General features: G+C 37.4%; 2 protein-coding genes across 2 annotated transcripts in view; one reads left to right on the forward strand and one right to left on the reverse strand.

The window, feature by feature from the left end:
• Window positions 1-10,268, reverse strand: part of LOC122093954 (membralin-like protein At1g60995) — a 26,255-nt gene extending 15,987 nt beyond the window's left edge. The window contains exons 1-4 of the mRNA XM_042664518.1: window positions 9,833-10,268; window positions 7,385-7,447; window positions 3,854-4,270; window positions 1,860-1,968 (exon numbers count right to left, since the gene is read on the reverse strand). Coding sequence (XP_042520452.1) covers window positions 1,860-1,968; window positions 3,854-4,270; window positions 7,385-7,447; window positions 9,833-9,985 — 742 coding nt within the window. The 5' untranslated portion in view covers window positions 9,986-10,268. The remainder of the gene's footprint in view (window positions 1-1,859; window positions 1,969-3,853; window positions 4,271-7,384; window positions 7,448-9,832) is intronic.
• A 1,098-nt stretch (window positions 10,269-11,366) lies between these two features.
• On the forward strand, window positions 11,367-17,838 carry LOC122093304 (disease resistance protein RPM1-like). Its single transcript, XM_042663592.1, has 3 exons — window positions 11,367-12,550; window positions 12,760-15,387; window positions 17,366-17,838. The coding sequence occupies exons 1-2, from the start codon at window positions 11,733-11,735 to the stop codon at window positions 14,654-14,656; spliced, it is 2,715 nt and encodes a 904-aa protein (XP_042519526.1). The 5' UTR covers window positions 11,367-11,732; the 3' UTR covers window positions 14,657-15,387; window positions 17,366-17,838.
• Window positions 17,839-19,582: the final 1,744 nt, after the last annotated feature.

The raw sequence follows: 19,582 nt of genomic DNA on the forward strand, positions 1-19,582 counted from the left end.
AAAAAAAAAAAAAAGAGAGAAAGAAATGCCACCAATGAGAACCAATAGGAAATAAGCCACTTAACCTTCCTCGATACAAACAAAGGGTGGTATCATGCAATTGTAGAAGGCAATTCAGCAGATGTTGCCTAGTGACTTGGATGAGGAATCCAGACGAGGGACCAGAATATAAATAGCTCTTTGTCCAATCAGGTCTTTAGACTTCCACATTCAACTTGACTTCCCATGGTCTCCGATAACTGCAAATGATACGGCCAATGTCTGGCAAAAGAAGGGGAGTTATTTGTCCTAGGATTTGTTGTGGGTGATTTTCCTTTGTAAGGTGTGCTGATGGTTGTAACATATTATGTAACCCTCTGTATTACTGTGTACCCTTACTTGGATGTGGTACTTGTACTGGATAGGCTTTTCGAGTTGATCCAAGTGCCGGTGGTGTATCCTATGTATCACTTGTAGATCTATCTTTTTCCAGAGAATAAATGTTACTTATCCAAAAAGAAAAAGTAGAAAACTCTATGAATATTTATCAAAAAAAAAAAAAAAAAGAAAGGAAAACTCTATGAATGGAAAGAAACTTCTAAAAAATTACTGCTTTCCTCTCAATCCAAAGGCACCAGCAGACCATGAATTAAATCATCTCCCATAGAATTGAGCCCCTGCCTTCCAGTGGACCTCCGTCCTTTCCACCATAAACAATGGGAGGGAGGCAGAAAAAATCCAATCCACACCAACTATTGACTCAGAAAAACACTCAAAAAGTGTGAGACAAACTAAAGGCCCATAATAGATAATTTACATCCTCTTTACATTCCACACACAAGCAGCATTCATTTTTCAATCTCCATCCTCCTCTGATAAGGTTGTTCTCTTGTCAATTGTCAAGATCTCCAGAAAATTGTCCACATGAAGAAAGAATATTTAGGGGGAACCCATCGAATTCAAATCACTCTATTTAGAAAATAGCTCCCTCCCCAATTCAAGATCTTGGAAGTAATAACAATATGAAAACTTCCCATTCACTCCCACACCACACATCCCTATTCCCTACACCTCACTAACTCTTGCTCCTTCTAAACAATCCATTACTTCAAGGTTTCAAAACTAGGACCTGGGTACGGAATCAGTATGCATAGAATACAGTTTAATTGGAATTGGCCCCAGTCAGTTCCGAGTTGACTCGGCCAATTCAGCCAGTTCTGATATGAGTTAGAAGTGATAAGCTAAGCAGGCAGGCAGACTGACTAGGCCACTAGCACTTGATGAGCTAAAACTATGCATCCACCACTCTCCCCATTTCCCAGTCATTTAAATTTCTTCTAGATTAGGTTATTTCAACTTACTAGGTTCAGAAGACCTAGCAACATTCACTACAAATTCCCCTATTCCTTATAAAATTGTATACAAGTGTGTGAGGGACTAAAATGGATGCCATTCAACTGATAGCATGTTTTACGTAAAACACGTGGCTGAAGCTATTTGACTCTCGAGTATCGACACAAAACATATAGCCAAAATGACATTAATTATGCATGTTGATCACAAATAATATTTCCTGCTACCTATTTCATAATTTTTTATTTTTTTATTCTAATAACTCCCGCATTTAAGTAAAAACACATGTAATCATTTCTGCAGACCCCTCTTGCAACCAATTAGCAAAGGGTCAAGCAGATGGAATGATCATCACATCTGGAGAAAGCTTTCTGGATTGGCACATTTCTTTGAACCCCCCCCCCCTTTTTTTTTTAACAATACACGTACGTAAGAAAAAAATTGCACTTTCAAAGACGCCAGAGAGATGTCAAAATCCAAATATTTTTAGCTATAACAATCCATCTGCGAACTTGATCAAGCAAAACAGTAATAAAAGGTAGCCTTACCTGCAAATGAGTTAAGCCTTTCCAGGTGCAGAAGCTGCGACCATTTGGGATTATTAAATAGTAAATCCATACCTGCAGTATTCTGTACCTAAATTTTCAGTTCTAGTCAATAAATAAGATACCAGAAAAATCTACACCAATTTATGTTCTGTTTAAACCACAAATGAATGAGACATATTCTATAATGAACAGGGCAAGATATTTGAAATGCAAAAAGCAAAACAATTTTTGTAAAATCAGACACTGAAAAGACGACAAATTTAGAATATTGTTTGTCCCATGGTACCACTTCATGACAATTTGCTTTTTAATTAATTAAAGGGTAAAACAATCCCCACACAGATGGTTTACTTCAAGAATCAAATAAATTCAACATCACATACTTTTGTGAACTACCCAAGTTTGTTGAACATATAATCATTGGAATGAAAGAAACATAGACAAATTGAGCTTTGTTGGTAGCTCTTTTGTAAGCCTTGTACCAGCTGTTCATATGTTGGGATGATTCCACTCTTCAAATATGCATAGGCCTATTGGTAAGCAGAACTTAAGGGGGAAAAAAAAAGATATCTTATAAGGACTTAAATAGTCTCTTATACAACTCAACTGTCATCTTCCTTTTTTTAAGAGGATTAGATAATTGGAATTTATTAATTATAAGTGAAGCAAAAGATATAGTGGGTAAGGCATCCAGTATTGGCAGAGAATGAGATCAGAAACAACATAAGAAAAATAAGAGCAAAATGTTTATAGGGAGAGAGACTGCAATTCAATGAAGCCCTCACCCCTCAATCCCCTATGACGGAAGCCCAATTAGCAACAAAAGAAGCGAGGACCTAATATTCTTAAAATTAGGTACAAAAGAAGCCCCCCCCCTCCCCCCATCAGAGAAGAAATTCCAGCAAAACCACATCTCTCTAACATTTAGAGTTAGCTATTTCCATCAGCATCTAAGCAATATCCCTCCTCTTCCCTCCAAATACTGTGTCTCACTCACTAAAATAATCTAAAACAGAAAAAAAAGAAAGGGGAGCGGGTGAGAATCAAAGGAGGAGGAAAGCGGATAGGAATGGCTATCTCAGCCTGGGTCTCACACCCTCAACTCTCTCCATTGATGAACAAACCTTTCTCAGGTCCAAGTAGTAAGCATAGCTCACAAACAATTTCAGTAATCAACCTCTCTAACCATTATAATAGATGGAGGCATTATATATACAGACTCTAGTGCTGATTACAAAATGGAAAGTTCTAAAAAAGGAAATTTCAAACTGAAATATAACTCCTAATCTTCATAACCAAGAAATTAACAAACCAAAAAGGAAACTAAAATCTCCTAACAAGAAACCAAATAAAAGGAAACTACTTGCGGCCTAAGAAAGGAACAAAAATGGAAACGCAATATCTTCCTTGCTGAATCTAATGTTCAGACTGAACTTCTTCTAGAAGGGCTAAACAGCTGTTCAAAATTTTGTCTTGACCAGTCAAAACAAGAGATAAGGAACCCCAGCTGTGCCAAAATCAATGGAAGTAATACGCCTTCTAAAAGCATCAATCAACCAGCCTAAAAGGCTGTTTCTGGTCTGGTTCGATGGAAGGACAGTATAAAAAAAAAAAAAAAAAAAAAAAAAAGGAGATCTAAAAATATAAAATATAAGCATAAAAGCATCACAACTCAATGGGTTTAGTACCAGACAACCAAAAGTGTGCAGGTCATATCAACTCAACATCATTTTGGACTGAGGCAGATAACACTTACAAAATTGGTCATAGAATGATTAAGTGCAAGAATAACAGAAAATGTGAAATAGTAAAGATACAACCAGCTGAATTTCAAAAAACCAAGAGATAATTAAATAAACAATAAAAACCAATTTACCCAATTAAATAAGTATGAGAATGACTCAAGTTGGCCTGAAAGAAAAAAAAAAAAAAAAAAGGAAAAAAAAGAAATTCAAACTCTCCAATGTCCTCACCCATAAGTGGCAAAAACTCCACAACAATTGTTTTACATGTCCCCAGACGAAAGAGACACTATTTAGCCACTTGCTGCAGAAGTGAATAAATGACGCTTTCAATGTTTCTCTTGCAGATGTAGGAAAACCAACATGATTTTCTACTTCATCAACAACTGGCTTAGAGCCAGTAATATCAGTTGAGCTTTCTCCTAGAGGCTCAATCAACTCATTATCATTCTTCCATGATTTGAAGAGCAATTTGCTCCTCCTAGCACCTGCACCTATCCAATTTAACCAATCTTTGGCAGCCAAAAATGTCAGCCCGTCACCATCAACTTTTGGGACCTCTAAATTCTCAGTTGAAGTTTCTTGTTCAGAAATATCAATCAAATTAGATCCAGCTGCATTTCGTGACCACAGCCCACTACTGGTTATCTGCATCGAGACAAAAGCAAGTCAATTTTTCTCAACAGTAACGCCAGCATATGGAGGAAGAGAACTCTAAGCGTTTGGGAAATAAGAAATGAATATGACTATAACTTGATCATCCCATATCTCCTTGAGCAGTTGTACCTCCTCTTCTGTTAGTCAACTCTATATTAACAATTTTTTATATATCAAATAATTATTATAGTCAGCAATGAATTTGTTTAAGTGGAGGAAATCAATTTGGCAGAAAACTATGAAGCTATAGGATTAAACAATATACAATTAGCAACATAACTAGCTGGGGCACAATCAGTGAAAATTCGATAGTATTTCTCACAATCCCAAGGATTTAGAGAGTAAATGAATGAATGAAAAATCTCAGATGCTAACCAAGAAACTAAATCAAATATCTAACAAGCCAACAGGAATGGGCATTGCGCATAAGCTGGACGATCTTAAAATGGATATTCCACTTATGGAACAAAGCTGTAACTCAATTGGTTCAAACACTAAAATGCAAGCATGATTTCAAGTTCTAAATCCAAATACACTCACTAAAAAAGGGATATGCCACTTTGTAAGAAATTCCTCTGATTTTTTCATGCCTCCAGCAGCATAGGAAATCATCTCTATTAGCACATGTAAACCAGTATGCCATACTTCTTTCCATATATTATTTTATTTCATATATAATAATTATGTGACATTTATGACGTAACTCAAAAATAGATGATTCAGTTTGTTAAGAGAATTAAATATATGTCGGTTACTTCCCGAGGATTTCGAACATTTCTCAAGCTAGAATGGACATGGGTGTTGAGCAAGGGAGTAGCAAGCTATGGTCTCTCTTTCTTGAAGCCATTTCTTGGAGAGTATGGAAATTGAATATAGGGAAAAAAAAAAAGGAATTAGGACCTTTGGAAAAACCTGCTCACCAAGTATATAATAAAGCAAATTGGTATTGCTAAATAAAGTAAAGAAACAGCAAGACATTTTTTTTTTCTTCTAAGTAACCAAGTTATTCAATATTCAAAGAAGGAAGAAGACAACATAAATCTACAACAACAACAACAGGCCAATAGGCCAATAGGCCAACCCAAGAAGGAACTAAACACAACATAGGAGCCCAAATGTTTAGACTGTCTAGTTACTCCATCCCTAGCCAACATATCTTTAACATGAATAGCAGACCTCAGCCTCCAACATAAAAGAAATTCCCCTGCCTAGAAAGAGCTCTAGTAATGCAGTTATGGTTCGTAATAGGCTTGATTTAAGTAATAGATAGGTTTGAGATCCTCCCCAGTGCTACAGTGACTGGAATCAGGAGTAGATCATATGATGAATAGAGAAGGATCGTTCCAATGCTACGGTGAATGGAATCAAGAGTAGATCCCATGATGATGATGTTCGGAAAGACCTCACCCTCTGTTGCGCATTTCGGAAGTTCACCAAGAAGACCTAGAATCAAAACAATCTCACTGAAAAAGAATGAACTCAAATCGTTTCAATTGATATGGATTTAAAATTTTAATTTCTACTACTGGTTGCAACAGTTCCACTAAAGTTTTATTGTGAGAATTTTCATAATTCTCCAATGAACCATTCCATCTGGCTATTTGTTGTTTCTGGGACGGGCACCCTTGAAGTTTTATTAGATTTGCAGTTCTACAGAATTTCCTATTACTTTTTCATTGATTTCTGCAGCTGTTCACCAGTAGCAATAGTTGTAATCAGGTGGTTGTTAGATCTAGTTATTTATGTGACCATTTGATCGGGTCATAATTATACATAAAATTACTAATTAATTGTTAATTGTTAATATGATGTTCATGATTAATTTGGCTACATAATGTGATATTTTATGCTTGCAGGGTTTTCAAGAGATGTGCATAGGTTTGATGCTAAATGGATGGAGGTGATTCAGTCTAAAAGCAAGGGCAAAGGATCAAGGGTAGAGTAGGAATTTCCAAGAGAAGAAGAGAATAAAAATATATATAAATCCAGGGGAGAGAGAGAGGGAACCACACGGTTTCTCCTTCTCTCCCTCTTTCACACGTCCCTCTCTTCTTCCCTGTCCTACTTCCTCTCATCCTTTTCCCCTTTTCCTACTTTCTCTCATCTTTTCTCTTTCCTTGTCCAAAATAGCATAGGAGTCCCCCCTCTCCCACTTTTCTTAAAACATCTCCCCTATTTTCTCTCATCTTTAGGCTTAGATGAAGTTTTGATTTATTGTTATTTAATTTCAGGTTGGAATTCATACTTGATTATTTGATGTTAAAGACCCTTTTCCATTGCGGATGATTTTTAATAGTTAAATTAGTTTAGAATATTTATCTCTATAATTCATTTATTCTATTCAAATAAATGTATTTTATATTGATCTTTGGCAAACACTAACGATAGCTTTTAACCAATTAAATTAAGCGTGCTCAGCGAAAGCGATAGACAATAGTGTTTGACAGGAAAGGTTATGCTTAGGGTAGCCAAAGATTATATTTTTGTGGTTACATTGGAACTTGTAGTTTCAGTGAACCGAAGTATGAACCAGAGATTAGTAATAATACCAAAACAGATTCAAGACATGAGGATAGTTTCTTCTCATTAATTTTTACCTTTGTTAATTGACTTACTTAGTTTAATTTGAATTTTGAATTTTATAAATTTGATTTTCAAAGCAACATTTACCTCAATCTTAGTAAATTTAGCCTTTTAGTTCTCTGTGGGTTCGACCCCTTTCTTACCCTATCTCATAGTTTAGATAGAGTTTATTCTGATTCGTTCACGACAGCGATCGCCATAACGTAACAAATATAGGAAACCAGGTTCTTTTACAACCTTCCCTACATCAATGTGCTATTGCAATGACAAATAGTATCCTGATATTAATCATGAAGTTTGACCGTGTCACGAAGTGAACAAGAGAATATAGGCAGAGGAAAATGTTGAAGGGCATTGAGGGTACAAGGTGTAAAGCAAACCTAAACACATCAACACTCAAGAAAAGCTTGGAAGGCATTGGTCTATCTTATGAGTACCAAGTAACAAAGGTGGAACTGAAGCACAATGTCATACATGAACAACAAAGACCAAAGATCATATAGCCAACAAGCAGCTTCATACCTTAATTTGCACAAGTTGGGCTTCTGCTGTTTCAACTCCAGAAAGCTCACTTGAACAGCCCGGCTTCACATGCAAAATATCATGAAAACATAATCAGAAGGTCCAACAGTCATGACAATAACACATGAGAAATAATCAACATATTGACACAAGATACAAATGAAGCCCAAATACATAAAAGAAAATCTAAACTGTGGAAAGTGATCGACCTTAATTTTTAATCTTCCAAATCACAGAACTATATTCAAAACTTTACAGTTACATTCAAGTTTCAGACAGATCATCAAATCCAGAGAACAATGTATCATACCAAAGAGCAGGCACTGGAAGCTGTCAAAACCTAGAGGTCATGCCCTTTGCATGGACTCTTCACAACCGAAATACTACTGTCGGACATTGCATTGGACTCCAACAATCCAAAGACTCTGGTAAATATAGGGGCCCTTCTTTTTCTTTCTTTTTTTTTTTTTTTTTTGGGGGGGGGGGGGGGGTGAGGGGGAACTAGTGAAGAAATTTCATCATATCAAAACTTCAAACAAGCCTAAAAACAGTCTGAAGATCTTCAACAAAGCGAACCTAATGTCCACTGGACGAATAGAAAACCATCTTCCACTAGCGACTAAGCTGCTGATTTGGCGAAAGCATCACCTACAATATTTCCTTATCAGTATACATGATAAAATGATGTCTGACTTAGCACACAAAGGGATGTGCTTCTGTCCAACGAGAGTAAATGCCAAGGAGACATAGTAAGATGGTGATGATGAAATCACATTCAACTTTAAGCCATCAGGCTCCACATTCTACTGCAAGAATAAGGCCATCTGCACTGGTCACTGCTGAGCTATGCTATTGGACGCCCTTCCAATTTGCAGACCAAAACTAGCAGTGAATCTTCTTTCTTCATTCCAGATGAATTACTGAGCTGCAGCCACTTCTCAAGAAGCTGGTGCAGCTCCAAAAAAAGGGTGTACCCAGTGCATGAGGCTCCCGCCACTGTGGAGTCTGGGGAGGGTCATAATGTTCGCAGTCTTACCCCTGCTTTGCAGAGAGGCTGTATCCTGACTTGACCCTGTGACCACTTGGTCATTATGGAGCAACATTACTGTTGAACCGAGGTCAACTCTCAAGCTGGTGCAGGTCAATCTGAGCTAAATCAAAACCATCCAAATTTTGGTGGCCATCAGAGAACATTGATCACATTTAATTAGAACTGGTTAATAATTAGTGAACGAGCAAACAGAAATAAAATATTAATAGGCTTTCTTCCATGAATTTGTACAAAAAATTACAGGATATGACTTGGGAAGGAATCTGTTACTCGCTCCAGCTTTTCCAGATACGTAAAAAGACATACTGCAGTACTGTACTCCTCACACTTTTAAAAGGGTGTGTTTGTGGGGGGTAGGTTTATAGGTTGATTGATGAAGTGGGCCTAAAATGCTTGCATGTTGCATCACTAGATATATGGGGCCATGCTTCTTTAGATGGGGAAGAGAAAACACAAACTGCTCAATTGTCTCATTCTCGTTGTGCTATTTAGGTTAAGGGATTCAGCAACAGGAATTCAATCAGTATGCCAATTTCAGGAAGAAAAAAAATTCTTTTTAGCTTGCACAGGCATTTGTTTTTCAGTATCTGTTGCAATCCACTCTGGGTGGTTTGACATCTTGTAAGATGTATACATACAATGTTAACAGTAGCTTGACCACAGACATAACCTAAACTTCTTTCCCCTCATCCTCACAGCACTTGTAAAGCTTAGAAAGATTTGTTGAACCCAGCAAGAAGGAACATGTTTTTTAAATTCATTAATCACCAGATCTTCATATCAGGGTCAATAAAATATTGACAAAGATTTTGCCAACGACATTATGAAACCCAGATCATTTCTCAACCTGTTTTGAGTGCTGAATTAAGGTTATCTGCAGCATGAGTGAGGTCCTCATACAGTGGCACGATGTCCTATTAAATTTGGAGGATTGGAGTTCAACCCCTAATGGAAGTACATAACTAATTTGTGGACACTTAAATATCGAATTGTTAAACAATAAATACATTTTGTGCAGGAGTCCGTGAATCATATATATTCAGTCTTAAGTTGAACACCCATTGCATGTCAATTATTGAACAGAGAAACTATTGGTCCTAGACATAATTTCATCTTTCTCGCTTCATAATATTTCTGATAGGAGGCAAAATTGGTTTTCAAGAGAGCAGTTAGATGCTGCTCCAGAAATATACAAACCAATATATGCTTATTCCTTTAAAATCTGCCACAGCAAACAATAAATTAGATTTCAACAGAAAACCAAAGAAATTAACTCCCAAATACCAACAACGTAAACCATAATCCCTTCATCAACATATTCCAATTCTCTAATCCATTATTACTGAAAACCTCAAAACAAAGCATATAGAGTAGAACAAAAGTTTACTTTTCCTTACCTGTTGGACATAATTTGCGTGCATAACGACCAACAAACAGAACAGAGCGATTGCCATGAAGAGATAGATATACTCAAGAGCAACTCTGATTCTCGGAGTGAGCATCTTCGAGAACCGTTCTTGAACCCGAATGAAGGTCTCCTCGGGATCCATTCACTCCCTATTTATAATAAATATAATTAATTACCTTATCTATCCATTCTAGGGTTTTTTTTTTCCTTCTTCCCGAGCCCTAGATTTCAAATTCAACGGTTTTCAGAAGGAAATCTGCGTTCTTCACAGAGACCGATAATGAGATTCGTGAAGAAAACACAGATGGCAACGCGAGGAATTCAAAATTCTGTTTCTTGCTGTCCAAGTGAAATCTGTTTCGGCAATTATTATTGGATTTGATATTTAAATCACTCCTAATTTTACAAGCATTGTTCGATTCCAACTTTCAAGCGTGAAACGCGAGTACAGCTGAAAGTGGATATTACGTTGTGGTTTTAAGTATCGGTATCGGTATCGGTATCGGTATCAGTATTACTATCGGAACTCCCATTTGACGACTCGCATGCAATCTCAATTGATACTGGATCAATTGAATGGTACGGACTAGGACTACGGATAGAAATATCTAAAAACCCTATTTTTTAAAGAAAAATCAAGTGTATTTCTGTCCGATGTTGATAATCTAATATCAATCTATGTTGATACTATATCAGGTTTTTGGGATAAACAATCCGGCTAAGACAATGGTCACATCGGTTCTGATCTCCTAACGTGTTTCGTAGTCATTGATTGGTAAGACTAAAGCCCATCTCACTTAATTGGTCCCACACACATCATAGCATCATCATCAATTTTTTGGTTCTAATAAGGCCAACAGCCACCTATTCCTATACATCCATCTATAAACATGCAAATATGACAAGGTTTATTCCATGATTTCTTTCAATGAACATACTCTTCAAGTTGTCACCACTAGACTAAACTAGTGTTCATTCCCATCATCATTTTTCCTCGCCACTCTGAAATGAAATCCTTTCACCAATCACCTTTATGCATACCATCACTAGACTAAACTAATGGTGTTATGCATAAAGAGTGCAATTGATATTATAAGAAAACTAGAGTGATATAAGACATTTAAAATTTAAAGGTTATACAAGATAACCCACCTTAAGAAAAAAAAAAAAAAAGTCCTACAACCTATTTAACCCATATGACCTAAAAAATATCGAGATTCAAGAGAAACATGAAACCATTTTATTGTGGGTGGCTCCGAAGGGTGGATAAGAGTTCAAATCAAGACTTCTCCTTCCTTGGGCATGGTCCTTTGTCAATAAGCCACTTTTGGGATTAATTCTCAAAATAATTTTGATATGCCTTATGTAATCATGTCTCCTTGTCATGTTGACATAATTTGAATGGGTAAATGGAAAAAATGTGTAAAAATACACATTTTTTCCATGGGAATGGGTTGGGAATGCGTTGGTCCAGCAAGGTGTCTGTCTTTAATCTCTCCACTCTCCTCTTTGGAAAAGTTCCCCTGCCGTTTCCATCTCAGTCGTCTCATTAGTTGACTCGGTAACTCCAGGAAAACTAGCAGCGTGACAAACGTCCTCCCTTTCTTTAATAATTGCACTTTGAACCATTTCAGAAATCAGAACTATTCCCCTACTTGCTTTAAGCTGCAATTGATGAATAATAAAAGGTCAAAAAAAAAAAAAAAAAAAAGAAAGAAAGAGATGACATGTAATGAAATTAAACGATATGATAAAACAAACCAAAAATCTCTTTTTTTTGGGGGTAAAAGAACTAAAAATCTCAAGAAGTCAAATCAAGAGCTCTTCAGAGAATTCAGAGGCGAATTGAAGATCTATAGAAACAGAAAATCGCCACAGGACAAGCAGATATGGCTCTAGTTGCAGTGAAATTTTTGCTAGAGAAGTTGGCTATCCTGCTCCAAGGAGAAATCCAATTGCTTGGAGGAATTCATGAGGAGGTGAACGAGATCAAGGATGAATTAGAGATCATAAGATCCTTCCTGTTGGATGCAGATAGGAGAAGCGAGACTGATCAGAGTGTAAAGACATGGGTGAATCAAGTGAGGGAAGTTGCTTATGACATAGAGGATGTTCTTGACAAGTTCATGATTTGCCTAGCCAATCCCCATGGGAGAGGCTTCATCCATTCTATTCGTAATCTCCTTCGACGTGTTAAGCAATTGAAAGCTCGCCACGATCTGGCAATTGACATTAATGGTCTCAAGCGGCGGATAAAAGCCATATCTGATCGAAGAAGAGCATATGCTTTTGAGAGGATTGAAGAAAAGGCAAGTGCAGATGCTACCTTGAATAGATTGAATGATTCCAGATTTGATCCTCTTTACATCAATGAAGCTGATGTTGTAGGAATCGAGAAGCCAAGAGATTTACTGATTAAGTGGTTGAGGGAAGGTGAATCAAGGCTAACCACTGTCTCTGTGGTAGGTTTGGGTGGGCTAGGAAAGACCACTCTTGTGAAGAAGGTCTATGATAGCCAAACCGTTAAGGGACACTTCGATTGCCACGCTTGGGTTACCATTTCTAAGTCTTTCACAACTGGAGATCTTCTACGCACTGCACTTAAAGGGTTTCTAGAATCAACAAAGGAACCACCTCTTGGAGGATTGGAAAGGATGAGTGATGAAGAACTGATTGAGGCCCTCAGGAACCATCTGAATTCAAAGAGGTATGTGATTGTTCTTGATGATATATGGAATGCAAACCTTGGGAAGCAATTAAATATGCACTTCCTGATTGTAACTGTGGAAGTAGAATAATGTTAACATCACGTATAAGAAATGTAGCTGCATCTGTAGAAATTACAGGTCATGTATATGATCTTCAACCTCTAAATGATGAGGAAGCTTGGTCTCTGTTTTGTATGAAAGCTTTCAGATCAAACAATGGGGTGAATAGCTATCCTCAAGAGCTGGAGGAGCTATCTCGGAGTATCTTGAAAAAGTGTGGTGGTCTGCCGCTAGCAATTGTGGCAATTGGTGGATTGCTGTGGAAGAAGGAGAAGACGGTGACGGAATGGAAAAAGGTTCACAGTAGCCTCGGTGCAGAAATGAGAAATGAACATGACCTTGAAAACCTAGGGAGCGTACTTATGTCAGGTTACAATCACTTGCCATACTACCTTAAATATTGCTACTTGTATTTGAGTGTTTTCCCAGAGGATCACCTAATCAGAAGAATTAGATTGGTCAGGCTGTGGGTAGCAGAAGGATTCATAGAAGAAATCCAAGGCCTCACGGCTGAAGAGGTTGCAGAGTGTTACCTTAATGAGCTCATAAGTAGGAGCTTGATTCAAGTAGTGGAGACAGATGAGTTTAATAGGGTAAGAACTTTAAGGCTTCATGATCTGATGCGAGAAATTGTTCTGTTAAAGTCAAAGGAAGAAAGCTTTTGCAGAGTGATTGGGGAAGAACGCTTGGCGATAGATCAGAAAGCACGTAGATTGTCAATCCAGACTACATTGGAGAACTTTCCATTGGGTACAGCATTCCCAAGCCTCCGTTCTTTGTTAGTCTTCGTATTTGATAGATCTTCTTATTCTTTTGGCCATTCATTCTTCCACAGCTTTAAATTTTTGAGGGTGTTGGAGTTAGAACTTGCACCTCTTCATCAATTTCCAGTTGAATTGTTGAAATTGATACATCTTAGGTATTTGAGTTTGAGGGGCACAATGATAAAGAAGCTCCCAAAGTCTTTCGGGAAGCTCAGGAACCTGGAAGTACTGGATCTCAAAGGCACTGAGGTATCTATCTTGCCCTCTGGGATCTTAAAATCATCAAGTCTCCGCGAAATCCGTATTTTTCATTACCGTTTTGAATCTTCAAAGTTCTTTGCTAATACTCATGGAGTGATTATGCCATCTGGGATAGGGAGATTGTTGAGTCTTGAGAGATTGTCAATTATAGAAGTGAACCATGATAGGGATCAAGTGATCGAGTTGGGAAGGTTAACACAACTAAGGAGGTTGGGCATTTCAAAACTAAGAAGAGAAGATGGGGAGAATCTGTGCTCTTCTTTAGAGAAGCTAAAGCACCTAACCTCTTTTCATGTGATTTCTGAAGCTGGTCAACACCTTCAGCTAGAATCTGTGTCATCTCCTCCACCACTTCTTCAACATCTATATCTCAAAGGTCGTTTAGCAACCCTGCCAAGCTGGGTTATTTCTCTTACATACCTCCTCGAGTTACGGCTACAATATTCTAGACTGACTGAGGATCCATTCATGGCCCTTCAAGAGATTCCTAACTTGGTTTATCTTGATCTCCGAGAAGCCTATGATGGGGAAGAACTATCCTGCAATGCTGGAGGATTTCGGAGACTTAAGAAGTTGGGCATACAACAACTGGAACAGTTGAAGTGTGTCCGACTAGCTGAAGGAGCAATGCCTATGCTTAGAACACTAGAAATCACAGGGTGTTTGGTACTACAGACGTTACCACTTGGCATTGAAAACTTGAGCAATCTTGAAGAGCTGCACTTGTGGGATATGCCCCTTAGATTCATGGGAAGAGTAAGAAATTCAGGTGACGACGGTTGGAAAATTCAGCATGTTCCAACAATTAAGCATGCTTATGAGAGTAATGGAAGATGGGTTGTTCATCCAATTCCTAAGGTTTTGTTCCATCCAGATATGGTAGATAGTAGCGCCGAAAGCCATCTTACCAATAGAATCCAAAATGGACTTGAACAATCTTTTTATCCACCTCCACCCTCCTCTCCTAGCCTTCGATGGTCGGATGACTCAGACCAGTATTTGCATGGGATATCACTCTAATCTCTTGAAAAGAGAGGACACTGAAAGTACTTGTGTTCTATGTTCTCCGTTACATTCCAACAGAAACATCAAGAATTTGGAGAGGGAAGTTTTATTTGCTTCTCTTTGGACTGCAGAGTTATTTTCATGCTTAAATGTCTTCTCCAACTGTGCATCTGGCAACCTGAGGATTCTTGTTGCTTTAAAGTTACGTTGCTAGTATAATAACTTGCCCTTCCAAAGCTGTTTGGAAGGGTAAGCCTTAATCTTCTATGTCCTGGTTGAGACAGTTTAAGTGAATGTCTGGGTTATGCATCTATTCCTCTACAATTTGTTTGTTAAGAAAATGTAAATAATGTTCAGTCATCAATTCAATGAGAAGGCCACTCAAATTCATGTGCAACTATGATGGAAAGATCAAAACCAGCAGCAGCTGAAATTTTTTACTTCAAGGACTGAACCAGTTGTTTGCAGCAAAGACAAATGGAAACCTTAAATTAGGCTCACTTCTGAGAAATATGTCATCAATGTGTCAAGAATTCATCCAGGTTTCCACAAGATGAACTGTTAGCAAACGATTAAGTCTTTAACTTAATGTGGTGGAAGATATTTTCACTTTTCTCTTGTTTTTGGGCTTCACAGCATCTTTCAAAGTCTTGTCTTCATTCACTTGCTGCCATGCTCCACTGGCTTCAATTGGCGCAGACCTACTGTCACGAACATCTAGTACTTGCTCCACAGCCTCAACTTTGGTAAGCCTTTTATCATATCTTGATTCTTTTTGTTCCTTGTTTTGTCTTAGTATCACTGCTCACAAGTAAATCAAATAAGATACACAAGAATCAAGTGGGCATTCATGCATCACCAAAAGGTAGATAAGATAGGAAAACTTCCCTAAAAACAATGCAACAGTTGTAAAACCAATATTGCATCAAAATATTTCCTATACAGGCAGTTTGTAACCCACTAATAAAAATGTGTATAAGCAAGAAAGCACAACTTTGCAATATTACCCTCAGTGATTAAAACCCTTTCTTACTGGAATTCAACTAACAGAAAATACATTTAAATCAAACAGTAAGAAATGCGAAGGTGTTTCTTTGTAATGTAAAAATATTAAAAGAAAATGAAAATGGCAAGGAGACAAAAGAATAAAAGAATAAAGGGGGGATACCAGATGAAGCTAGAGAAGTTCTAAGGGAATATAGTTCACTGCCCTTTGAGTATGGATCCCTGAAGAATAAAAGATAAGAACCCATTCTAAGTTCTGATGAATCGCCAACATGATCAACAAGGTTTACGGTCAATCATGTCAACATGTTCCAAATACTAAATATAAAATAGACATTATACGCTTTCACAACACCACTCAATCTATTGGCTTGCATGATACTTAATGTTCCCACGAGGGATTCAAAATAGATTTTATGCATATGCACAAAGTAACATCAAACAAAATTTGCAACAGAATGAAAATATACCAAGTTGATGGTCCACCAATGGAACTCCTAATATCACCACCTCCTGCATTTGTTACACACTTTCAATACCATTGTTCATAGTAGGACAGCTTTCTTCTGGTTTTTCCTCAAAACTCTCCATTGGATGCACACCAGCTTCCTTCTTTACAACTGATTGTTCTTTGTACAGTCTCATTTTAATGTCAGGTCCATTGACATCCACGGCAACTGATGTTGGGTGATGCTTTATCTTCCTTAGTGTTCTTTCTGTATTTTATGCTTCGACATAAACAATTGCACCGAAAAACTCAGTTTTGAAATAGAAATGACCAAACCAGAAGTGAAAACCAACACCTTGATGAGAGGATTGATCCACAATGGAAACAAATCATTCTTAATTTCACATCTAGATTCATAACATGTTGAGTGACTTGAGTCTCAACTCTCAACAAAACAAAAGCACTTCCAGCTTATTTAGAAATTCATCAGAAGAAAAATTCCACACTAGAATGACATTTGGAAGCATGATTAGAGGATAAATGTGCTCCCAGTGAAAAAGGATTTCAGCAGCTAGGAGTCAGAAAACAAGGTTAAGACTTACTGGTCATGTTCTCATAACCAACTAGTCGGGACCAAAGTCGTTATAAGAAGAGAGACCTAATTGAAATCATTACTCTCAGAAACAACAGTGTCGACACAAGAGAAGAATAAGAAAAGAAAAGATATCGTGAATCTAAAAAAAAATAAAGAAATGGATATACATTTTCAGAATGAAGAAGTGCTTGCTTTAACAGATCATGATATATTTATAAAAGCTTGAGCAGCCTTTTAATTAGTTAAGATTTATTTTAATTACAGATTTCTTATGAAAAGAAATATAGATGGTGGACCCAACTACATTTTTATTTTAGTCTCTCTTAATGAAGAGAATCTCCTCAATTTTTGAATGACAATCTACTTCTGAAAACATTAAATATCTTAATAAAAAATCGAGTTGAAGAAGGAACAAAGCTAAACTCTTTTAATATATACTGTGAGAGAGAGAGAAATAATAAACATCTTCTTTGTTCATGATCTGAACATGCTAGCGTTTTGATGATTTTCGATCATAGTAAAGTTTTGTTCAAGTAAACATAATAGGTTTCACAAATGCATTAAAGTAATAATCACTTAATTACAGGTCATGATGAAGAACTGCTTGCTTTAACACATCATGATATATGCAAGTAACACTTCTGTTTTATATGGTTTTACTTTTACCTTATTTAAGATGCGAAGACAAGGCAGCTGAAATGTTGAGGAGGATTGGTTTGGATCAGAATTTGAAGATAAGTGTTAAGTAACAGTTCAGCATCCCAAGGAGCAACGGGGGCTTAATGATCAGGCTACACCATTACATTTGCTATGATTTAAAACATAGTTGTCACAGCATCTACGCGACCCAAGGCATTGGGGGTGGGGGGGCTACAGCCTAGACGTCAAGACAACACCAACAAGGAGCTCTTCCAGCAAAAGACACTTGAGCACCTAGGCTTTGCCTTGGAAACTATGATTTAAAATGCTACATGAACAATCATGATCCAAATTGTAGATTTTAAAATGTTGAAACATTATGGTTGACTTGTATCTTTCCAATTTGAATCTTTTGAAAGATGTAGAAGCTTAGGGTATTTGGGTCATTTCATCATCAATCCAGACTATATTAGAGAACTTCACATTGGGTACAGCATTCCCAAGCCTCCATTCTTTGTTAGTCTTTGTCTTTGATGGATCTTCTTATTCTTTTGGCCATTCATTCTTCCACAGCTTTAAATTTTTGAGGGTGTTGGAGTTAGAACTTGCACCTCTTCATAAGTTTCCAGTTGAGTTGTTGAAATTGATTCATCTTAGGTATTTGAGTTTGAGGGCCACAATGATAAAGAACTCCCAAAGTCTTTTGGGAAGCTCAGGAACCTGGAAGTACTGGATCTTAAACACACTGAGGTCTCTATCTTGCCCTCTGGGATCTTAAAATCATCAAGTCTCCGAAAGCCTTGTTTTCCATTACCATTTTGAATCTTCAAAGTTCTTTGCTGATACTCATGGAGTGATTATGCCATCTGGGATAGGGAGATTGGTGATTCTCGAGAGGTTGTGACAATTTTAGAAGTGAACCATGATAGGGATCAAGTGATCGAGTTGGGAAGGTTAACAGCTAAGGAGGTTGAGCATTTCGAAACTAAAAGAGAAGATGGGGAGAAGCTGTGCTCTTCTCTGGAGAAGCTAAAGCACCTAACCTCGTTTCATGTGATTTCTGAAGCTGATCAGCACCTTCAGCTAGAATCTGTGTTATCTCCTCTACCACTTCTTCAACATCTATATTTCAAAGGTCGTTTAGCAACCCTGCCAAGTTGGGTTGTCTCTTACATACCTCCTCAAGTTATGGCCAAGGTGAGAAAATTAGGCAAAATTTTGAATATTTTGGTTTTTTTAAAACCAAGATGAAATGGCATACAAAATATAAAAATACATAACGTCTGTCATATGTCAGTCATCTCGGTCACATTTCAATCATTTTGGTCATTTCATTTTGAAATTTCGCTCATTTTGACCCAAAAATGCATTATTTCATTGAAATTTTGGCCATCTCGGTCACTTCGTTTCACTTATTTTGCTAATTTCAGCCACTTCAGCCATTAGCCTCTAAAATGGTCAGCAGCAAAACACGGGAAAAAGTACATTTCGACGATATTTCAGTAAATTTGCAGCCACAAAAACGAAAACAAGTTCTTTAACCTTGTATTTCAGTAAATTTGAAACCATTGAAATACTGAAAAGAAACGAGTTCTTGAACCTTTGCTACGGCTACAATATTTTAGACTGACCAAGGATTCACTCATGGCCCTTCAAGAGATGCCTATTTATCTTGATCTCCGAGAAGCCCATGATGGGGAAGAACCATCTTGCAATGCTGGAGGATTTTGGGAGATTTAAGAATTTGCGCATACAACAATTGGAACAGTTGAAGTGTGTCAGACTAGCTGAAGGAGCAATGCCTATGCTTAGAACACTAGAAATCACAGTGTTTAGTACCAGAAAGTAGAGACGTTACTTGGCATTGAAAACATAAGATATCTTGAAGAGCTGCATTTGTGGGATATGACCTTAGATTCATGGGAGGAGTAAGAAATTCAAGTAACGACGGTTGGAAAATTCAGCACATTCCAACAATCAAGCATGCTTACGAGTGTAATGGAAAATGGGTTGTTCATCCAATTCCTAAGGTTTTGTTCCATCCAGATTTGGTAGATAGTAGCGCCGAAAGCCATCTTACCAATAGAATCCAGCATGGACTACCTTTGAACCATCTTTTTATTTCCAACTCTGCATCTGGCAAGCTGCGGATTAAAGCTACCTTGCTAGGATAACAACATGCCCTTCCGAAGCTGTTAGGAAGGGTAAGCCTTAATCTTCTATGTCCTGGTTGAGACAGTTCAAGTGAATGTCT

Source organism: Macadamia integrifolia, chromosome 11, assembly GCF_013358625.1.
Source record: "Macadamia integrifolia cultivar HAES 741 chromosome 11, SCU_Mint_v3, whole genome shotgun sequence".
NCBI lineage: Eukaryota > Viridiplantae > Streptophyta > Magnoliopsida > Proteales > Proteaceae > Macadamia > Macadamia integrifolia.

Bases quoted from the DNA above. Each gene is read 5' to 3' on its own strand.
- LOC122093304 (XM_042663592.1), top strand. From the start codon at position 11,733: ATGGCTCTAGTTGCAGTGAAATTTTTGCTAGAGAAGTTGGCTATCCTG. The intron at 12,551-12,759 runs GTATGTGATTGT...GAAAGCTTTCAG, and splicing joins AACCATCTGAATTCAAAGAG to ATCAAACAATGGGGTGAATA.